This window comes from Littorina saxatilis, linkage group LG2 (genome assembly GCF_037325665.1).
Source record: "Littorina saxatilis isolate snail1 linkage group LG2, US_GU_Lsax_2.0, whole genome shotgun sequence".
In the NCBI taxonomy this organism is placed as follows: Eukaryota; Metazoa; Mollusca; class Gastropoda; order Littorinimorpha; family Littorinidae; genus Littorina; species Littorina saxatilis.
The window spans coordinates 42,233,154-42,255,685 of record NC_090246.1 but is presented as its reverse complement, the minus strand read 5'-3'; the positions used below and the strand labels follow the sequence as shown (position 1 = coordinate 42,255,685).

The window sequence follows — 22,532 nt, the reverse complement described above, 5'->3', positions numbered from 1 at the left end:
CAAGCGACCGTGTCGAAAGACATCCCCAGATAAGTGAATGTCTGTGACGGGGTCAGCTCCGACTTTACCCGGTTGATCGAGAACCCCAACCAGTTGGATTCTCGAAGAACCGTCAGGGTATCCTGCGAACAGCCGCTCTGGGACTGGTTCATGATGAGCCAGTCGTCCAGATAAGCCCGCAGACGGATACCCTGGGACCTCACCAGTGCACAGACCTGTCTCACCACCATGGTGAAAATCCACGGTGCGAGAGACAGCCCGAAAGGGAGTGCGCGAAACTGGTAGATCTGATCTCCCCACCGGAAACGAAGCCATTTCCGGTCGGTCGGATGCATAAGAATGTGAAAGTATGCGTCCGTGAGATCGATCGAGGTCACCCAGTCTCCTGGGCGGAGAGAGTCTCGGACAGAGGCTGGCGTCTCCATCTTGAATTTTATCTCCCTCAAGAAAGTATTGAGGAGAGATAAATCCAACACGGGACGCCATCCTCCTGATGCTTTGGGAACAGCGACCAGACGCCCGTAAAATCCCAGGGAGCTGTGGACCCGAACTCTCTCCACCGCGCCCTTCTGCTCCAGGGAGGCAATTTCCGACTGCAAGACGGAACGTGCTTCCTGCGAGAAGGGGGGCTTGAACCGCGGAGGCACTCGGGTAAGAGGCGCCTTTTCCTCCCGCCAGAGTAGACGGAAGCCCGAACTCACCACTCCCACAATCCATTGGCTGTCTACTACCGACATCCAACGAGAAAGTGCCCGGGAGGGGCCTCCCGCCATCACCAAGGTGGAGGGCGGGAGGGAGGTGAGATCGGGAGCGCTTCATTGGGGGTGTGGCTTACTTCCAGAGCCGCCACGCCCCCTCCCCGATGCCGTCCTCTTCTTCCCACCACGAGCGGCCGGCGAAGCCTGCCGCTTCTGAGCTGGCTTGGGGTTAGACGATGTCTGAGCCTGCTTCTGTTTAGAAGGCTGAGACTGTTTCACCCCCTTCAGAGTGTAGTCAAGGAACTGACTGTCCTTGTTTGACTGAATCTCCTTCTGTCTGGCATCCAGTGCCAGCGGACAGAAGAGAGACTCCTCTGAGACCGGGGAGACTCTCAAGGTCTCCCTAGTAGCCAGCTCCGTGAATTGGGACTGCGAGAGGAAGAGATCCCTCCTGCAGAGTACCGCTTGGGTGTACTGCAGGGAGGAAAGACGCAATTGTTCCTCATTGACCTTGGCCAATGCGGTCAAAAGCGCAGAGACATCGTCCGCATTCTGTTCTTCACTGAGAGTGAAAGGAACTAGCGAATCGGTCAATGCCCGAGACAGAGCCCGAACGAGAGTCTCCGCAATGGAGGACAGTTCGATCTGCCGACGTCCAACCTCCTCAGCAGAGAGGAGGGAAGCCTCGGAAACCGGCAAAACCGAATCACGCTTGATCGGTTTAGTCAGAAGAGGCAGCAATTCCCGGGAAACCGGAAGGGTAGCCCTAGGGAGTGCAAAAGACGCCAGCCAATTCTGGCTCTGATTGGGCATGCCAAGCTTCCTATTGGCCGTAGGCACGAAGGAAGAGGCTTGGGCAGCTGAAGCCACCCACTGCTGAGCTGATTCCGGAACTGGACCAAAAGGAAGCAGTAACGGAACAGGCACTGGCCGAATACCACTCCCCGCATGTGCTGGACGAACCAGTGAATGCGAAAGTTGGTAAGCCACTGACGGAGACTCGGCGAACCGGAAGGAAGAAACATCCTCCTGTGCCGGCCGGAAGTCCGCCATGGCAGAAGGAACGAATGATGCGGAAGAGTCCGCAGCCACCACCCCTTCAGGAAAATAACGAGACGTTACTTCCGCCGCGACGTCAAGAACAGACTTGAGCTTCGACGGAAACACGCCCCGCGACTCCTCGCTGACCACTGATGGAGCATCAGAATAGTCACACGTGGAACCATGACCGAAGTCACCAGTTCCGGAAGCAGAAGCATGCCCTGGCAAACCGGAAACCGGAAAAGCCTGAGCACTAACGTCATCCTGCCGCCCAAAACCCTGTGAAGGTAAAGGGTAAGCAGGACGACCATCCGCAAAAACCGGAGCTGGATGAGCTGACGTCACTCCCCCGACTGAGTGGAGTGATGCCTGCTCAAGCCTAGGCGCTTGAAAGCCGGAAGGCGCACGCTGTAATCCACTATCTGGTATCCGGAAGGAACCACCAGAAGAGGAAGAAGCGTTTCCGGCCGAAACCGGAAGTGTAGTCAACGGAACCGCAAAATGCGGAAGTGAAGACTGCACTGGTTGACTTCGCGATCCGGAAGGACCGGAAGTCAGTGAATACTCCATCCTGCCGCGACCGCCGTAGCGTGCCGGAGCGGACGGATCATCACTTCCGGCAAGTGCCGGAAATGCGGCAGTCGAAACCGACTGCCGCCGCTGTTCGAACAAGTCCGGGGCCTCGTAGGTTATCGCCGGAAATGAAAGATCAGCAAGGTATCGGTCGTGACCCGATGCGAAAGAGCTGTCCCCCGAAGGAGAACGTCCAGGCGCCTCACGAGGGCTATCGGACCAGCTCTGCTTACCAACCGACGCTGAAGAGGGAGGACGCTGCTCCAAGCCGGAAGTGGAGGACAAAGACACGGAAGCCAATGCCCGGACGTCACTGCCAGATGCCGGAAACGCCGAACTGCTGGCGACGGAACGCTGAAATTCTGCCTGCACCAAGCTGCGGATTTCTGGAACCAGTGACTTTAACAGAGAGGAAACCAACGCACCTTGTCCAGGTGCTAACAAAGAAGACGAAGTCTCCGATGTAGAGACAGGTGCAGAAGTAACAGTAGCGCTAGGCGCCGCAAAAGAAGCAGAAGTAGTAACAGCGCTAGGCGCCGAAATTGGTACAGCCAACAAAGTGTTACGCTCTTGGTCTGTAACAAGTAACGTTGCTTTGGAAGAGGAAGACTTAGCCTTAATTTTCCCCTTGGGGTCCGACTTGCCACGGCGCTTGTCTGAATCAGACATGTTGACAACAACACGTGGCAACGCGAAAAAATTTACTGAAACATAAGTCTAAACGACTGGAAAATTCAGTAAACACACGCACTAATGCGTTAACAAAATACTATAGCTAAACTTGCCCCACAAGCAGAGGCACGGAGAGCTACAAACAAAGTCACACGAGCTAGAAAACTAACTCACACAACAAAATGGCGACACGCAAGACACTGACACAAACGTCAACAACACGTGGCAAAGTAAAAAGATTTACTGAAACGTAAGTCAAAACGACTGAAAACACAGTAAACACACACGCTTACGCGTCAACAAAATACTAAAGCTACACTTGCCCAAACAGAAAGAGGGCACGCAGAGCTACTAGCAAAGTCACACGAGTTAGCTAACTAACTCACACAACAAAATGGCGAAACACGCAAGTCACTGACACACAAGTCCGTAAAAAACGGACAACGTACAGTAACGAAACAGCGCAAACAACCAACAACAAACGGGAACGAGCTCACCAAACTGTAGGCAAGGCGAGCAGACAAGCTGGGTAACGTGGCCGGCGGGTGTCACTCAAACACACAAGGTCAGCCACAGAGCGTCAAAAAGTGAACCGTCCTCTCCGAGGTGAAAAAGACGTATGATAATAGGCACGTGTTCCTAGAGGAAGTGACGTGGCATACACCCGTATGGGAGGTAACTCCCGGTGTACTGGCCCATTACCAAAGCTACTTTCACTTTCGTTTTGGTGATGGGGTTGCTTCCCTTTAAATTCTTTAGCCGGGTAAGCGTTTTTCAGTGATAAGCATCTCAGGTGACTCAATGCTAATGTGATTCGGAGTAAGAATATGATATTAAATAGGTAACATGCGCCTTGAGTCGCCTTGTGTGGTGAGATAGTGCGTGATATAAATCCTCGTAAATAAAAAAATAAAATAAATAAAAATATGCATGTACTGGACTTATAATAATCAGAGAAGAAAACTACAATCTCTAGACTCTGGGTCTTCTCACCAAAATCCATAGCCTCCTTGGCTGTATCCAGCCGCTTCTGAAGACTTTCGTCTGTTTCTGTACCACGCCCTTGTAATCTACTTTTCTGAAACAGAATGATTAAATCGAAAATTTTAATAGTAAATTTTCATTTGATTAATATACTTACCCGAATCACATAAAGCATTGACGTAGTCTGAGATGCTAAGGCCTGAAAACAATTTTAAAGGGAAGCAACCCCACCAAAAAAAGTGTAAAGGTAGCCATGGTAATGACCACAGACCAGGGGAGTTACCTCCCATTGGTGTGTACTACGTCACTACCGCTCCTCAACACGTGGTCAAGATCATACGGCTCTAAAGAAAACTAAAAAACCATAAGCGGGGTTGGTGGGAGGGCATAAACTACCGTGGAGTCCAGCTATAACGAACCTGGGTATAACGAAATCCCTCTTTTAACAAACTGCCATTGATTTCCCTCCAGACAGCCTTCTATTTCTTACTTGTTACTTTCCGGCTACATCGAACCTTTTGAACTCATTTGCATAACGAACCCTTCTTTTAACAAACACGTTTTCATCGCCCCAGAGCCGTTTTGTCGCCCCCCGCGGGTTGGGGGGAGTCCCATATTGGTTGGGACGAGAAAGAATTTACCCGATGCTCCCCAGCATGACTGTCGTAAGAGGCGACTAACGGATTCTGTTTCTCCTTTTACCCTTGTTAAGTGTTTCTTGTATAGAATATAGTCAATGTTTGTAAAGATTTTAGTCAAGCAGTATGTAAGAAATGTAAAGTCCTTTGTACTGGAAACTTGCATTCTCCCAGGAAGGTAATATATTGTACTACGTTGCAAGCCCCTGGAGCAAATTTTTGATTAGTGCTTTTGTGAACAAGAAACAATTGACAAGTGGCTCTATCCCATCTCCCCTCTTCCCTCCGTCGCGATATAACCTTGAATGGTTGAAAACGACGTTAAACACCAAATAAAGAAAGCCGTTTTGTCTCTAAAAGTCACAAGGCTACAACGAACTGATGTCAATAATTGTCTCCAAAGACAAAAATACACAAACACAAGTGCAGATCGCGTGATGAGCGAACTCTGAACAAACTAACAGCGGGAGGTGCACGGAACAGATCGAACCAAAACCGAAAGTTGTGGTGACGTCATGACATTTTGCGATGTACGTCAGCGAAGCTCGTGCACATGTGGTCTGTCTTGCTAAAAACAATGGCTGACGAACATGGTTTCGAAATCTGTTTTTTTGTTTTCTCCGATCCGTGACCGAGTGACGCGATATAGAACCACGCGTTCGTTTGAATCAATACTCTCCTCAGGCAGTGAAGTCTCCTAAATTGCTCAACACTGTGGACAGTCCGGAGTGCAGTTATGTCCCGTGAATGAGCGAGTCAAAGTTTTATCGTGAAAACTGAAGCTTTTCATGCACCTCCCGCTGTTAGTTTGCCTCTCTCTATGGATTATGAAGCTGTTGAAAACATGCAGAGATTGTACTCTCCAAGGAAAGATCGATGGGACGGTCATTTGAAGGTGATTGGGAAAACTTGTCTTGAGGCCATTTAGGGTTGAAAACTCTACAGCGAATTACGAACTAAAATGTATCTCCCTTGAGATTTGTTGTACCCGGACTCCACTGTATGTGATTCGGGTAAGTATATTAATCAAATGAAAATTTACTATTAAAATTTTCTATCAAATTACATATTCTTACTCCGAATCACATAAAGCAGATAGCTTCAACAAGGCGGTGGGAAAGAAAAATCTAACTCACTCTTAAATCCTTGCCAGGAACTGGCCCCCTGCAACTAAGGCAGGAAGGGCTCTAGAACCGTCCTGACGGACAGCCGCGATGTCTCTGAGGTAATAATTGATGAAAACATCGTCGGAGCGCCAGTAAGCTGTGCACAACACCTCCTCCAGCCTCCTCGACCGTAAAACGACCAAGGAGGAGGGCCAAGCCCTGGTTTCGTGGACTCAAGGGGAAAGACAGGCTGCGTCCCCCCCTTGTCCGAACGGCTCCATTCGTAAGGTTGTCTAATGAGAGCCGACACCCACCTTGCCAGAGTCGTCTTAGAAATGTCTTTTTGTCTCACTGTGTTAAGGGAGATGAATAAAAGCTTTTGAGATTCTGATCTAAGCGGCTGCGAACGGGCAAGATAGATGTCAAGGGCTCGGACCGGACAATTGACCAAATCTGGATCTCCGGGAGCCAGGATGTTGGTTAGAGGTCTGATATGAACCAGCGGAGATCATGCTTGTTCTGGAGCCTGATTTTTTGCCAGAAAATCTGGGCGAAACCTCAATGAAACTGAGCCATCAGACTCATGAGAGATGTCCTCCGGACTTCCGGAGAGGGCATGTATCTCGCTTTCTCTGCGAGCTGATGCTAACAGCAATAGAAACAGAGTTTTGCGCGTCAGATTGGGAAGACTAGAATCTCGCAAAGGTTCGAAATCTGCTGAACGCAGAAATTCTAGAACCAGGAAGAGATCCCATTTAGGCATGGGAGTGCGAGTCCTAACCTCTTTAAGGGCAGCGCCCTTAATGACTCCCGAAATGACGCCACTGACATCAATGGAACGTCCTATCTGTCTTAAGGTCGCGGAGATGGCAGATCTCCTCACCTTCAGAGAAGAAGCTGAAGCTCCTTGAGAGGACAGGTAAGAAAGATGGTTTGCTACATGAATAGAGCATGGAGCCAACGCGTTGAAACCATGGACATGGCACCAGGTTGCCCAGGCCTTCCAGTGTGATGCATACACGGACGAAGTGGACGCTCTGTGAGAGCGTTGCACTAAGTCCAGTGTCAGTTCTGACGCTCCAGAACGCCTCAGCGAACCTCCACACGTGAAGTTTCAGCAGCTGGGGCTCTTCGTGTGGAACGCCGGTTCGAGGCTGCACCAGCTCCCCTCTCCTGAGGTGGAGAGGAATGGGAGGGCCGTGAGCGAGTCTCAGTAGGTCCGAAAACCACGCCTGAGAGGGCCAAAGGGGGGCGACCAGCAGCAGTGATGGCCCCTCCAGATCCGCCTTCCTGATTACTCGGCCGAGTAACTGGAAGGGAGGAAAAGCGTAAGCCTCCAGCCCCGTCCAGGAAATGTCCAATGCATTCGTCTGCCAAGCCTCCGGATCCGGAAAGGGCGAGACGAAGATTGGAAGCCTCTTTGAAAATCTGGTGGCAAAGAGGTCCACCAGAGGCTTCTGGACCAGGGCCCAAAGGCGACGCAGCGCCCCGTGAGTGATCGTCCACTCTGATTGAAGCACTCTGTCAGAGCGACTGAGCGCATCCGCCAGAGTGTTCAAGCTCCCCGGCAGGTACCTGGCTGTGAGAGTGATCTGGTGTTGCCAGCACCAAACCAGTATCTCGCAGGTCCTGCTCGAGAGCGACGGGGACCGAGACCCTCCCTGCTTGTTCAAATAATTAAGCTACCACTGTTGTGTTGTCTGTAAAAAGACGAACATGTTTGGCCTGAAGGGAGGGCCGAAACTCGGCCAGAGCCAGAGCCACAGCAACTAGCTCCAGCAAGTTGATGTGCCACAGGCTCTGCTCTCCCGACCACAGACCCGACGCTGTATGCCGGTCCGTGTGTGCCCCCCACCCCAGCAAGGACGCATCTGTGAAGAGGTCCGTGTCTGGAGGCAAGGCGATCGGCACACCCCTGCAGACCCAATCCGTGTCCAACCACGGAAGGGTTGCGGACTGAAACCATCCCTGGAGAGGGACAAGGGCGTTCCAGTCCCCACAAGGAGAGTCCACGTACGGTTTCAGCGCAAACTGAAATGGCCGTTTGTGAACTCTGCCCAGGGGTACCAAGAGAGCCATGGACTCCATCTGCCCCAAGATGGTGGCTAGCGTCCGGAGGGAAGCCCGCAGGAGAGGCAAAGTGGAGCGAATGAGAGCTTGTAGCTTGTCCACCCGCCTTTGGGAGGGTTGGACAGTCCAAGAAACCGTGTTGAAGGACATCCCCAAGTAGGTGAATGGAAAATTTCCTAGATAAATTTTCATTTAATTAATATACTTACCCGAATCACATTAGCATTGAGTCACCTGAGATGCTTATCACTGAAAAACGCTTACCCGGCTAAAGAATTTAAAGGGAAGCAACCCCATCACCAAAACGAAAGTGAAAGTAGCTTTGGTAATGGGCCAGCACACTGGGAGTTACCTCCCATACGGGTGTGTGCCACGTCACTTCCTCTAGGAACATGTGCCTATTCTCATACGGCTTTAAAAAATCTTAAAACCATAAGCGGGGCAGGTGGGAGGGAATACAGTATGTGATTCGGGTAAGTATATTAATTAAATGAAAATTTATCTAGGAAATTTTCCATTAAATAACATATTCTTACTCCGAATCACATTAGCAGATAACATCAACAAGGCGGTGGGCTAGAAATGAATCAAAACTCACCATCAAGTTTTGGACAGGAACTGGCCTGCTGCTATGAGCGCTGGAAGGCCTCTGGAGCCATCCTGTCGAAGAGCTGCGACGTCCCGAAGATAAAAGTTTATGAAAACATCTTCGGAACGCCAATACGCAGTTGTCAGCACCTCCTCTAGACGTCTGGAGCGCAGAACTGCCAGAGAGGATGCCCACGCCCTCGTTTCATGGGCTCGGGCCGAGTCAAGTGGCAAGGAGGGCATAACCCCCCCCCTCTTTGTGCGACTCCACTCATAAGCTTGCTTGATGAGCGAGGACACCCACCGGGCCAACGTTACCTTCGACAAATCTTTCTCGCGCCTAGTAAGGAGAGAGATAAACAACAACTTCTGAGAACTAGACCGAATCGGCTGAGTCCGGGCTAAGTACAGACGGAGTGCCCTCACAGGGCAATTGACCGAATCGGGGTCATCCGGGGCCAACGCGCTGGTCAGAGCCTTGACTCTAACCAGCGGAGAGGCCTGCCCCGGAGACTGATTCTTGGCCAGGAAATCGGGCCGGAAACGCAAAGATGCGGAACCGTCCGGCTCAAAGGAGATATCCCCAGGCTGACCCGACAGGGCGTGGACCTCGCTACCCCGTCGGGCCGTTGCCAACAAAAGAAGAAACAGCGCTTTGCGAGTGACATTAAACAGACTGGCCTCGCTTAAAGGCTCAAAATCCGCAGAACGAAGGAATTCCAGGATTAAAAACAAGTCCCACTTGGGAGCGGGCAAACGAGCCTTAGCTTCCTTAAGAGCAGCCCCTTTAATGACTGCAGCTATAACGCCCCCGACTCGAACAGAACGACCAATCTGCTTAAGAGTCGCCGAGATAGCGGAGCGCCGGACCCTCAACGAGGAGACTGAGGCGCCCTGTGAAGACATGAAAGAGAGGTGGTTAGCGACCTGAATAGAGCGCGGAGCCACCGAACTCACCCCTCTAGCTGAACACCAGGCAGTCCATGCCTTCCAGTGGGAAGCATAAACTGAAGAGGTGGACGCTCTATGCGAGCGAGCCACCAAGTCCAGAGTCAAAGACGACGCCCCAGAGCGCTTCAGCGAGTCCCGAACAACTTCCACACGTGAAGCTTCAGAAGACTGGGCTCCTCGTGTGGAATGCCTGTTCGGGGCTGCACTAGTTCCCCTCGCACGAGTGCGAGAGGAATGGGGGGCCCTTGGGCGAGCCGAAGAAGATCTGGATACCAGACCTGCGACGGCCACAGAGGAGCGACCAGAAGAAGAAGGGCCGGTCCCTCCATCTCCGCTTTCCGGATTACTCGGCTGAGTAACGGAAAGGGAGGAAAGGCGTACGCCTCCAGACCCGTCCAGGGAAAGTCCAGAGTGTTCACTCGCCATGCCTGAGGGTCCGGGAATGGCGAGACGAACACCGGAAGCCTCTTCGAGTACCTTGTGGCAAAAAGGTCTACCAGAGGCTTTTGGACCTGGGCCCAAAGGCGAAGCAGTGCCCCGTGAGTGATCGTCCACTCCGACTGAAGCACTGTACCGGAGCGACTGAGCGCATCCGCCAGAGGTTTCAGCCTCCCTGGAAGGTACCTGGCCGAGATCGTGATATGATGCTGAAAGCACCACACCAGGATCTCGCAAGCCCTCTCCGAGAGAGACGGGGACCGCGAGCCTCCCTGCTTGTTGATGTACGCCGCCACTGTCATGTTGTCTGTAAACAGACGAACATGTTTGGCGTACAGGAAGGGCAGAAACTCGGCCAGAGCTAGAGCAACTGCCTCTAGCTCCAACAAGTTGATGTGCCACAAGGACTGCTCCGTCGTCCACAGACGGGAAGTAGTCTGAAGATCTGTATGTGCCCCCCAACCCTCCCTGGACGCATCTGTAAAGAGGTCCAGGTCGGGGAGGGGCACGACGATCGGAACACCTCTGCAGACCCACTCCGTGTCCAACCACGCAAGGGTCGCAGACTGGAACCATCCCTGCAAAGGGATGAGGGCGTCCCAGTCCACCAGAGGAGAGTCCACAAACGGCTTCAGAGCGAACTGAAGCGGACGTTTGTGGACCCGGCCCAGCGAAACCAGAAGAGCCATAGACTCCATCTGCCCCAAGATGGAGGCGAGCGAGCGGATGGAAGCCATCAGGAGAGGCAAAGTGGAGCGAATCTGAGCTTGGAGCTTGTCCACCCTTCTCTGAGAAGGCTGGACAGTCCAAGCGACCGTGTCGAAAGACATCCCCAGATAAGTGAATGTCTGTGACGGGGTCAGCTCCGACTTTGCCCGGTTGATCGAGAACCCCAACGAGTTGGATTCTCGAAGAACCGTCAGGGTATCCTGCGAACAGCCGCTCTGGGACTGGTTCATGATGAGCCAGTCGTCCAGATAAGCCCGCAGACGGATACCCTGGGACCTCACCAGTGCACAGACCTGTCTCACCACCATGGTGAAAATCCATGGTGCGAGAGACAGCCCGAAAGGGAGTGCGCGAAACTGGTAGATCTGATCTCCCCACCGGAAACGAAGCCATTTCCGGTCGGCCGGATGCATAAGAATGTGAAAGTATGCGTCCGTGAGATCGATCGAGGTCACCCAGTCTCCTGGGCGGAGAGAGTCTCGGACAGAGGCTGGCGTCTCCATCTTGAATTTTATCTCCCTCAAGAAAGTGTTGAGGAGAGACAAATCCAACACGGGACGCCATCCTCCTGACGCTTTGGGAACGGCGAACAAACGCCCGTAAAATCCCAGGGAGCTGTGGACCCGAACTCTCTCCACCGCGCCCTTCTGCTCCAGGGAGGCAATTTCCGACTGCAAGACGGAACAAGCTTCCTGCGAGAAGGGGGGCTTGAACCGCGGCGGCACTCGGGTAAGAGGCTCCTTTTCCTCCCGCCAGAGTAGACGGAAGCCCGATCTCACCACTCCCACAATCCATTGGCTGTCTACTACCGACATCCAACGAGAAAGTGCCCGGGAGGGGCCTCCCGCCATCACCAAGGTGGAGGGCGGGAGGGGGGTGAGATCGGGAGCGCTTCATTGGGGGTGTAGCCGCCACGCCCCCTCCCCGATGCCGTCCTCTTCTTCCCACCACGAGCGGCCGGCGGAGCCTGCCGCTTCTGAGCTGGCTTGGGGTTTGACGATGTCTGAGCCTGCTTCTGCCTAGAAGGCTGAGACTGTTTCACCCCCTTCAGAGTGTAGTCAAGGAACTGACTGTCCTTGTTCGACTGAATCTCCTTCTGTCTGGCATCCAGTGCCAGCGGACAGAAGAGAGACTCCTCTGAGACCGAGGAGACTCTCAAGGTCTCCCTAGTAGCCAGCTCCGTGAATTGGGACTGCGAGAGGAAGAGATCCCTCCTACAGAGTACCGCTTGGGTGTACTGCAGGGAGGAAAGACGCAATTGTTCCTCATTGACCTTGGCCAATGCGGTCAAAAGCGCAGAGACATCGTCCGCATTCTGTTCTTCACTGAGAGTGAAAGGAACCAGCGAATCAGTCAATGCCCGAGACAGAGTCCGAACAAGAGTCTCCGCAATGGAGGACAGTTCGATCTGCCGACGTCCAACCTCCTCAGCAGAGAGGAGGGAAGCCTCCGAAACCGGCAAAACCGAATCACGCTTGATCGGTTTAGTCAGAAGAGGCAGCAATTCCCGGGAAACCGGAAGGGTAGCCCTAGGGAGTGCAAAAGACGCCAGCCAACTCTGGCTCTGAGTTTGTTTGTTTGTTTGTTTGTTTATTTGTTGCTTAACGTCCAGCCGACTACGCAGAGCCATATCAGGACGAGGAAGGGGGGGATGAAGGGGGCCACTTGTCAAGCGATTCCTGTTTACAAATGCACTAACCCATTACTTGTGTCCCAGCAGGCTTTAGTAAAACTAAATTAATACCTACTGGAAGATTACCAGTTTCCAGTATGTTAAAATAGGCTTAACCTATCTACTGCTGGACTTACATCAGAACACTAACAGATTAAACTATACATGAATCGCGAGACAAGCGGCAAGAGAAGAGATTTTTGGAAAAAATACAGGTGAATGAGCAAGAAGGCAGAAAAAAGAAAAGAATTCATGAAGAAAAAGAGAGCATGACAGGAAAGAGGAACCAAAAATCTACCTAACAGCAAACTAGAAAGCTCCTGCGGTTCCAAAAACAGGAGGGGCTTTTAATTTCATAACCGCAGTGCCCCACTGCGGGACTGGCTCTGAGTGGGCATGCCAAGCTTCCTATTGGCCGTAGGCACAAAGGAAGAGGCTTGAGCAGCTGAAGCCACCCACTGCTGAGCTGATTCCGGAACTGGACCAAAAGGAAGCAGTAACGGAACAGGCACTGGCCGAATACCACTCCCCGCATGTGCTGGACGAACCAGCGAATGCGAAAGTTGGTAAACCACTGACGGAGACTCGGCGAACCGGAAGGAAGAAACATCTTCCTGTGCCGGCCGGAAGTCCGCCATGGCAGAAGGAACGAATGAAGCGGAAGAGTCCGCAGCCACCACCCCTTCAGGGAAATAACGAGACGTTACTTCCGCCGCGACGTCAAGAACAGACTTGAGCTTCGACGGAAACACGCCCCGCGACTCCTCGCTGACCACTGATGGAGCATCAGAATAGTCACACGTGGAACCATGACCGAAGTCACCAGTTCCGGAAGCAGAAGCATGCCCTGGCAAACCGGAAACCGGAAAAGCCTGAGCACTAACATCATCCTGCAGCCCAAAACCCTGTGAAGGTAAAGGGTAAGCAGGACGACCATCCGCAAAAACCGGAGCTGGATGAGCTGACGTCACTCCCCCGACTGAGTGGAGTGATGCCTGCTCAAGCCTAGGCACTTGAAGGCCGGAAGGCGCACGCTGTAATCCACTATCTGGTATCCGGAAGGAACCACCAGAAGAGGAAGAAGCGTGTCCGGCCGAAACCGGAAGTGTAGCCAACGGAACCGCACAATGCGGAAGTGAAGGCTGCACTGGTTGACTTCGCGATCCGGAAGGACCGGAAGTCAGTGAATACTCCATCCTGCCGCGACCGCCGTAGCGTGCCGGAGCGGACGGATCATCACTTCCGGCGAGTGCCGGAAATGCAGCAGTCGAAACCGACTGCCGCCGCTGTTCGATCAAATCCAGGGCCTCGTAGGTTATCGCCGGAAATGAAAGATCAGCATGGTATCGGTCGTGACCCGATGCGAAAGAGCTGTCCCCCGAAGGAGAACGTCCAGGCGCCTCACGAGGGCTATCGGACCAGCTCTGCTTACCAGCCGACGCTGAAGAGGGAGGACGCTGCTCCAAGCCGGAAGTGGAGGACAAAGACACGGAAGCCAAAGCCCGGACGTCACTGCCAGATGCCGGAAACGCCGAACTGCTGGCGATGGAACGCTGAAACTCTGCCTGCACCAAGCTGCGGATTTCCGGAACCAGTGACTTTAACAGAGAGGAAACCAACGCACCTTGTCCAGGTGCTAACAACGATGACGAAGTCTCCGATGTAGAGACAGGTGCAGAAGTAACAGTAGCGCTAGGCGCCGCAAAAGAAGCAGAAGTAGTAACAGCGCTAGGCGCCGAAATAGGTACAGCCAACAAAGTGTTACGCTCTTGGTCTGTAACAAGTAACGTTGCTTTGGAAGAGGAAGACTTAGACTTAACTTTCCCCTTGGGGTCCGACTTGCCACGGCGCTTGTCTGAATCAGACATGTTGACAACAACACGTGGCAACGCGAAAAAAAATTACTGAAACATAAGTCTAAACGACTGGAAAACTCAGAAAACACACCCACTTACGCGTCCACAAAATACGATAGCTAAACTTGCCCCACAAAAACAGAGGCACGGAGAGCTACAAAGTCACACGAGCTAGAAAACTAACTCACACAACAAAATGGCGAAACACGCAAGTCACTGACACGCTAGTCAACAACACGTGGCAAAGTGAAAAAGATTTACTGAAACGTAAGTCTAAACGACTGAAAACACAGTAAACACACACACTTTCGCGTCAACAAAATACTAAAGCTACACTTGCCCAAACAGAAAGGGGGCACGCAGAGCTACTAGCAAAGTCACACGAGCTAGCTAACTAACTCACACAACAAAATGGCGAAACACGCAAGTCACTGACACACAAGTCCGCAAAAAACGGACAACGTACAGTAACGAAAACAGCGCAAACAACCAACAACAAACGGGAACGAGCTCACCAAACTGTAGGCAAGGCGAGCAGAAAAGCTGGGTAACGTGGCCGGCGGGTGTCACTCAAACACACAAGGTCAGCCACAGAGCGTCAAAAAGTGAACCGTCCTCTCCGAGGTGAAAAAGACGTATGAGAATAGGCACGTGTTCCTAGAGGAAGTGACGTGGCACACACCCGTATGGGAGGTAACTCCCAGTGTGCTGGCCCATTACCAAAGCTACTTTCACTTTCGTTTTGGTGATGGGGTTGCTTCCCTTTAAATTCTTTAGCCGGGTAAGCGTTTTTCAGTGATAAGCATCTCAGGTGACTCAATGCTAATGTGATTCGGAGTAAGAATATGTTATTTAATGTTATTATTATTATTATTATTATGGTGAGCTTATATAGCGCGAACCACAATTAACTGTGCTCTCCGCGCTTTACATATTAATTTCTGCCGTGTGAAATGGAATTTTTTTTACAGACAGACAGACAAACAAACATTTTTTACACACAATATATAACGCATTCACATCGACCAGCAAACCTCAAGCCTGTTAGGCGAGCATTCACCTTTCGCGGCCTTTATTCCAAGTCACACGGGTATTTGATGGACATTTTTATCTATGCCTACACAATTTTGACAGGAAAGACCCTTTTGTCAATCGTGGGATCTTTAACGTGCACACCCCAATATAGTGTACACGACGTCTGAGACGGAATCAGCTCCGACTTTGATCGGTTGATCGAAAAGCCCAACATGTTGGCTTCTCGAAGAACCGACTGGGTATGATGCGCGCAGCCTGTCTGGCTTTTGTTCAGAATGAGCCAATCGTCCAAATACACCCGCAGTCGAATACCCTGAGACCTCACCTGTGCGCAGAACTGTCTCCCCACAATGGTAAAAACCCAAGGTGCCAGAGACAGCTCTGAATCGGGCGGGGATGTAGCTCAGTCGGTAGCGCGCTGGATTTGTATCCAGTTGGCCGCTGTCAGCGTGAGTTCGTCCCCACGTTCGGCGAGAGATTTATTTCTCAGAGTCAACTTTGTGTGCAGACTCTCCTCGGTGTCCGAACACCCCCCGTGTGTACACGCAAGCACAAGACCAAGTGCGCACGAAAAAGATCCTGTAATCCATGTCAGAGTTCGGTGGGTTATAGAAACACGAAAATACCCAGCATGCTTCCTCCGAAAACGGCGTATGGCTGCCTAAATGGCGGGGTAAAAAACGGTCATACACGTAAAATTCCACTCGTGCAAAAACACGAGTGTACGTGGGAGTTTCAGCCCACGAACGCAGAAGAAGAAGAAGAAGAAGAAGAAGAGACAGCCCGAAGGGGAGGTCGGCTGGATGCATAAGAATGTGGCCGAGGGAGTCTCTGACCGAGGCTGGAGTCTCCATCTTGAATCGTATTGCTCTCAAGAAAGTATTGAGATGCGATAGATCCAGGACGGGACGCCACGCTCCTGAGGCCTTGGGAACGGCGAAAAGCCGCCCGTAGAACCCAAGGGAGCTGTGGTCTAAGACCCTCTCCACCGCGCCCTTCTGCAGCAGGGAGGCAATTTCCGCCTGAAGAACGGACCTTGCCTCCTGCGAGGAGGGGGGCTTGAAAACCGGCGGACGCCTGGACAGAGGTGCCTTCGCTTCCTGCCAAAGCAGGCGGAAGCCCGACCTCACCACGCCCACAATCCATTGGCTGTGTACAGAGACCATCCAATGAGAAAGTGCCTGGGAGGGGCCCCTTGCCATCACCAAAATGGAGGGCGGAGGGGGGGTGAGATCGGGAGCACTTCATTGGGGGTGAGGCTTGCTGCTAGAGCTGCCCCTCCCCCTGCCCGACGCTGATCTTTTTCTCGAACCTCGAGAAGCCGACCGAGACTGCCTTTTGTCTGCCGGTTTAGCTTGGCCAGAGGCCTGAGCCTGCTTTTGCTGAGGAGGCTTGCTCTGCTTCAACCCTTGTAGAGAGAAGTCGGAGAACTGCTGATCTCTGTTCGACTGGATCTCCTTTCTTCTGGAATCTAACACCAGATGTCCGAAAAGAGATCCCTCTACCACGGGCGAAGCTCTCAAGGTGTCTCTCGTAGCCTGCTCAGAGAACTGAGAATGCGAGAGGAACAAGTCCCTCTGACACATGACTGTATGAGCATAGTGAAGGGAGGACAGCCTCATTTGCTCTTCGTTCACCCTGGCAAGGGCAGACAAAAGAGTGGAGATGTCATCAGCGTCCTGATCTGCACTAAGTGTGAAAGGATCCAGTGACTCAGTGAGAGAACGAGAGAGCGCTCTGATGATCGTCTCCGAGATAGAAGCAAGTTCCAAAAGCTGACGTCCAATTTCCTCTGAAGCGACGAGGGTGTGGTCTGGAAACACAACACTCGAGTCCTTCTTAAACTGCTTAGCAAGCAGAGGAAGCAGTTCCTGTGTCACCGGTAACGGTGTACGCGGAAGAGCAAAGGACGCCAACAAGTTCCGACCAGGCTTCGGCAAGGTGAACTTCTTGTGACAACAAGGAACAAAAGTCGAAGCCTGTGCAGCCGAAGCCAGCCAAGGCTGAGCCTGTTCTGGAACTGAACCGTGAGGAACGAGTAGTGAAACAGGAACACTGGGGATACCACTTCCGGCAGGAGATGGTATAGCCAAAACCTGCGAAAGTTGGTACGCCACCAAAGGTGACTCCTCGAACCGGAAGTAAGAATCCTCCTCCTTCACGGAACGGAAGTCCGACATCGCCGACGGAGCGACCGAAGCGGAAGCCGCCGAAGCCGATGCACCCTCCGGGAAATATCTGGAAGTAACCTCCGCCGCAGCTTCAAGGGCAACCTTGAGCCTCGACGGAAATCCAGAACGTGTCTGCTCGCTGGCTACAGACTGTGCATCAGAATAGTCAAGCGACGGACACGGACCAAAGTCACAGTTGCTGGTGGTAGACTGATGAACTGGATGACCGAAAACCGGAAACCTGTCCAACCGGAACACGTCCTGACTCATCCCCTGACTGGCAGGAGGGTAAGAGTAAGAGGAGGGAACATCCGGAGCCACTGGAACTGAATAGGCTACTGCCTCAACACCCGACGGGTGGAGTGACAACTGCCCCGGCCGAGGCTGAAAGCCTGAATGCCCGTAGGCCAGCCGCTGTTCCTCACTCACCGACATCCGAGAGGAAGCGTCAGGAAGAGGAACAGTGTATCCGGACAGAGCCGGAAAAGCAACAGACGAAGCCGCACAATGCGGAAGCGAAGGTTGCGTGGACTGGGGTCGGAAGCCCGAACGCCCGTAGGCCAGTCCTCAGTCAACTCCAGTCAAGACCTCTACGTGTGTTTGCGCGGGAGGACCTATGCTTCCGTTAAAAACCGGAAGCACAGCTGCCGAAAACGGATGCTGCCCTTGCTCTGAAACGCCCGTGCACGCAATGTGAATTGGGGGAGTCAGAACAGAAGTTAGCAGGTTGTGATCCTGCGCCAAGGAACTGCTTCCCAGAAGGGAGTGTCCGGTAGCTTCACGAGAGCTGGTGGACCAGTTCGACTTACCGGCCTTGCCACCCACGGAGGCAGAAGACGAAGCAGCAAGGAAATCCTCCCTGGAAATCTTCGCCGAAGGCACCGACAAAGACGCCAAAGAGAGAGCGTCACCCACTGATGGGGGGAAAACAACGCTGGCAGGCGGCGTGGAACGCTTCATTTCTTCCCTCACCATGCTGCGTATTTCTGGAACTAAAGAACTAAGCATCGTCGACACGAGAGCACCTTGCTCCGATGCAGACACGGAGGGAGAGCAAGAAGACAAAGAAGACAAAGAAGTGCTTGGCTGCCCCCCAACCCCATGGTCATTAGGGGCAGAAATAGGTACGGACAAAACGGTATTACGTGCTTCGTCCGAAACAACAACCAGTACAGGCGGTTTGGTAGATGAAGTCGAAGATTTAACCCTGCCCTTGACATCAGCCTTGCCACGTTTTTTATCACTGTCAGCCATGCTGACCAACAAAAATGGCAGCCAAACAAGAAAGTTACTGAAAAAATTACAAGTCCAAAAATGGACGAAAAGTCAGCAACTACAACAAAATTCCTGTCAAAATAATGACCAAAAAGGAACGAGCTCACCAACTAACAAAGCAGAAGGCAAGTAAGACGGGTATGTGGCCGGTGGGTGTCAAGCAAACACCAAACCGAACAGCCACGAGAGCGCCAAAAATCCACGACCTTCTCCTCAGAGCTGAAAAAGTCATAATTATGATCTTGACCACGTGTTGAGGAGCGGTAGTGACGTAGTACACACCAATGGGAGGTAACTCCCCTTGGCTACCTTTACACTTTTTGTGGTGGGGTTGCTTCCCTTTAACATTGTTTAAGACGGGTAGCCTTTTCAGACCTTAGCATCTCAGACTACGTCAATGCTTTATGTGATTCGGAGTAAGAATATGTAATTTAATTCATTCTAAAAATAATGGAACTCGCGGCAAAAAGAAAGGAGAAAAACTTTAAAAATTACGGTACACAGATAATTTCTAAAAGTCGTTTTGTCACCGCAAATGTTGTACGGGAAGGAATACAGCCAAACCTGTAAATTATACAGACGAAGATAAAAGTTTCAAGTTAACTAAACAAAGCCTTCATTATTCAAAAATGAGGCGGAGAAAGCAGCACAGCTGTAATGATAAATGGAAAAATGGAAAAGAGAGGAAAAAACCCAGCTTTAAAGAAATCTTAAATCAAAAGCAGACTTTTAAAATGGGTGAACATTTGGTTGAAACCTCTGGTCATCTTTTTGTACTAAATCTGACACGATTCTGCATACAGAAGTTACACAGTGTGTAAATAATGCCATTGGAATGTGTCACAGTCCCATTCTAAACTAATCAGGTTCTGTTCTTACCAATGATTCAAAGGTTGGGGGTTTGACAAAAATGAAGCGAGGTGTAGGATTCATGTTGGCTGCCTTGATGCTCTTCACGCCGTTGATCTCTACATCCAGCACGCATAATCGACCCGATGCAAGGATGTCTTGAACAGATTTTTTGCTGCACATGGAAGTGGACAGAAAGATACCTCATGTGAAACATGCATGATGGAAGCATTAACGACAGTACAACTACAAACACGAAAAATGATTATATAATACAGTGTAATTTTGTTCAACAATGACAAAACTAAATTAAATACATGTACAAACAAAGACCACAGTCAGTGCCAAACCAACACTCACAACTGCCCCTTCTCCCCCATAAGATAAACAAACTTGCAACAAAATTAGTGAGATGAACCGATAAAAATAAGGAATTAGAAGTAAAAACTTTTCTTTTGACAGGGTTTAACTAAAAGAGAGCAACTTCACTTCTTGCAGTTACAAGTACTTTTGCTTGAAATCACATCAGAAATCAAGAAAACAAAAATGAATTCCTTTGGATCTTAATCTATTGACAGAGAATAATAAAGTCTAAGTAAGGAAAGTAGTTGATTGAGCTGCACCATCTCACCTTGTGCCATAGCGATTACCAGAGAACTGAGCGTGCTCCAAAAAACCATTGTTCTTAATCAGCTCCTCAAACTCTTCCATCGTCACATAGTAATAATCTGAAAGGAAAACAATTCGCGTAAGGCAAAATAACAATATTTAGTCAAGCTGTCGAGCTCACAGAATGAAACTGAACGCACTGCTTTTTTCACCAAGACCGCATACTCGTAGTTTCGTCAGTCCACCGCTCTTGGCAAAGGCAGTGAAATCGACAAGCCAGAATAGTGCGGTAGTGGTCGCGCTGAGCAGGAATCACGCTTTTTTAATAATAATAATAATAATAATAATAATAATAATGCAAACTTTTATAGCGCTATTCTAGAAAAATGTCTACTCTTAGCGCTTTACAATACATACATCGACCAAGCATACTATACACGCACAGGCAAAGAAACCGACCAAACATAACCAACAAACTATACATGCACAGGCAAAGAAAGCGACCAAACATACAATACACGCACAGGCAAGATAACGACCAAACATAAACAAACATACTATGACCAAACATAACCAACATACTATACGCGCGCAGGCAAAGAGAACAATCAGCACATGTAATAATTACTGACAACTAATAATGCAGGCATACAATGACAGTCCAATACACAGCCTAAGCACAAGAACCACAGTAGGCTTCTATATAAAAACGTGTCAACGGTACTATTTACACACACACAAACAGTGCTGACACAAAGCGCAGAAAATATATATACACGTTATTTTAGGCGCTAGGTAGGGGGTGAGGTGGGGCGGGATGGGGTGGGTGGGGAGATGCTGGGGGGGGAAATCACTTGCGCTGAAAGAGGTGTGTTTTGAGATTTGTCTAGAATGTAGTGAGAGAATCTGTGTGTCTGAGAGGCAGTGGTAATCTATTCCAGGTCACAGGGGCTTGATAGGCGAAAGACCTCTTTTTTGTATCTCTATTCTTTTTAGCTTACTGAGTTTGTTTTTAAATCAAACATATCATATCTATATGTTTTTGGAATCAGGGAGCGACAAGGAATAAGATAAAATTGTTTTTAAATCAATTTCGGAAAATTAATGTTAATCATAATTTTCATATTTTTAATTTTCAGAGCTTGTTTGTAATCCAAATATAACATATGTATATGTTTTTGGAATCAGAAAATGGCAAAGAATAAGATGAAATTGTTTTTGGATCGTTTAATAAAAAAATAATTTTAATTACAAGTTTCCGATTTTTAATGACCAAACTCATTCATTAGTTTTTAAGCCACCTAGCTGAAATGCAATACCAAAGTCCGGCCTTCGTCGAAGATTGCTTTGCCAAAATGTCAATTAATTTGATTGAAAAATGAGGGTGTGACAGAGCCGCCTCAACTTTTACAAAAAGCCGGATATGACGTCATCCAAAATGACAAAATGAAAAAAACGTCCGGGGATACCATTCCCAGGAACTCTCATGTCAAATTTCATAAAGATCGGTCCAGTAGTTTAGTCTGAATCGCTCTACACACACACACACAGACAGACAGACAGACACACACACACACACACACACACACACACACACACACACACACACACACACAGAGACCACGACCCTCGTCTTGATTCCCCCTCTATGTTAAAACATTTAGTCAAAACTTGACTAAATGTAAAAACATGTCAAGACACATAAATAAATGCATTTCTGCATTGACAACTTTTCTAACAGAAAACTGAGAATAAAAATAGAGACTTTGAGACTTTATCGTGAGTGGAAAAATTTACCAAGCAATGAGAATACAAAAAGACTTTGCTGTAAGTAGAAAAAGTGTACCAATCATCCGACCAGATTATAGAAAACGAACTACCAGGACAACATTGCTAATAAAAAAAATTTCATTAAACAAAATCTTTATTAGATTTATGTATTCACTGAGTGAGATACATTAGGAACAAACCTTTTCCGTGTTCTTCGCCTGGCCTAGGTTTTCTTGTTGTATCTGGAGACAAAAGAAACGATGCAATAAATGCAGCAGTACACGTATGCAGACAACAAAAAAGTATGCCTGCTCGTTCTATTCCTTACATTTTAAACTACACACTACAGTCTCTGGATAGCCTAAACAGTACTCTCATTCCATAACATTTATATATGAGTCATTCTCCAAAGCTGGTGAATTCTTAGGTCGGTCACTTAATAATAATAATAATAATAATATGGGAGATTTATAGAGCGCTTTACGTTCTCTAAGCGCTTTACAATGGAAAAAAAATATGAAAAAACAAACAAACATACATACATACAAAGCAAAGCAAAAAAGCATGTGCAGCAGCATTCAGCACACAAGTGAACAACGAAACACTACATCAATACAAGCTGCAAACATACTTATACAAACACAGGCAAAACATTCAATCATTCAAACACCTTATCAAAAATGCACCATATTGAAATAAAATTAATCAAAATACTGTGTGAAGAAGTGTGCATGTGTTTTAAGGTTTGATTTGAAGGAACAAAATGTTTGGCAGTGTCGGATAGCCAGTAAGGGAGAGAGTTCCACG

General features: G+C 49.8%; 1 protein-coding gene across 3 annotated transcripts in view; it reads right to left on the bottom strand.

Annotated features, from left to right (window-relative positions):
- LOC138959039 (uncharacterized) overlaps positions 1-22,532 on the bottom strand; it is a 62,041-nt gene that overhangs the window by 13,627 nt on the left and 25,882 nt on the right. For all 3 annotated transcript variants that reach the window (XM_070330400.1, XM_070330401.1, XM_070330403.1), the window contains exons 3-6: positions 21,926-21,967; positions 19,978-20,074; positions 19,377-19,521; positions 3,978-4,062 (exon numbers count right to left, since the gene is read on the bottom strand). In XM_070330400.1, coding sequence (XP_070186501.1) covers positions 3,978-4,062; positions 19,377-19,521; positions 19,978-20,074; positions 21,926-21,967 — 369 coding nt within the window. The remainder of the gene's footprint in view (positions 1-3,977; positions 4,063-19,376; positions 19,522-19,977; positions 20,075-21,925; positions 21,968-22,532) is intronic.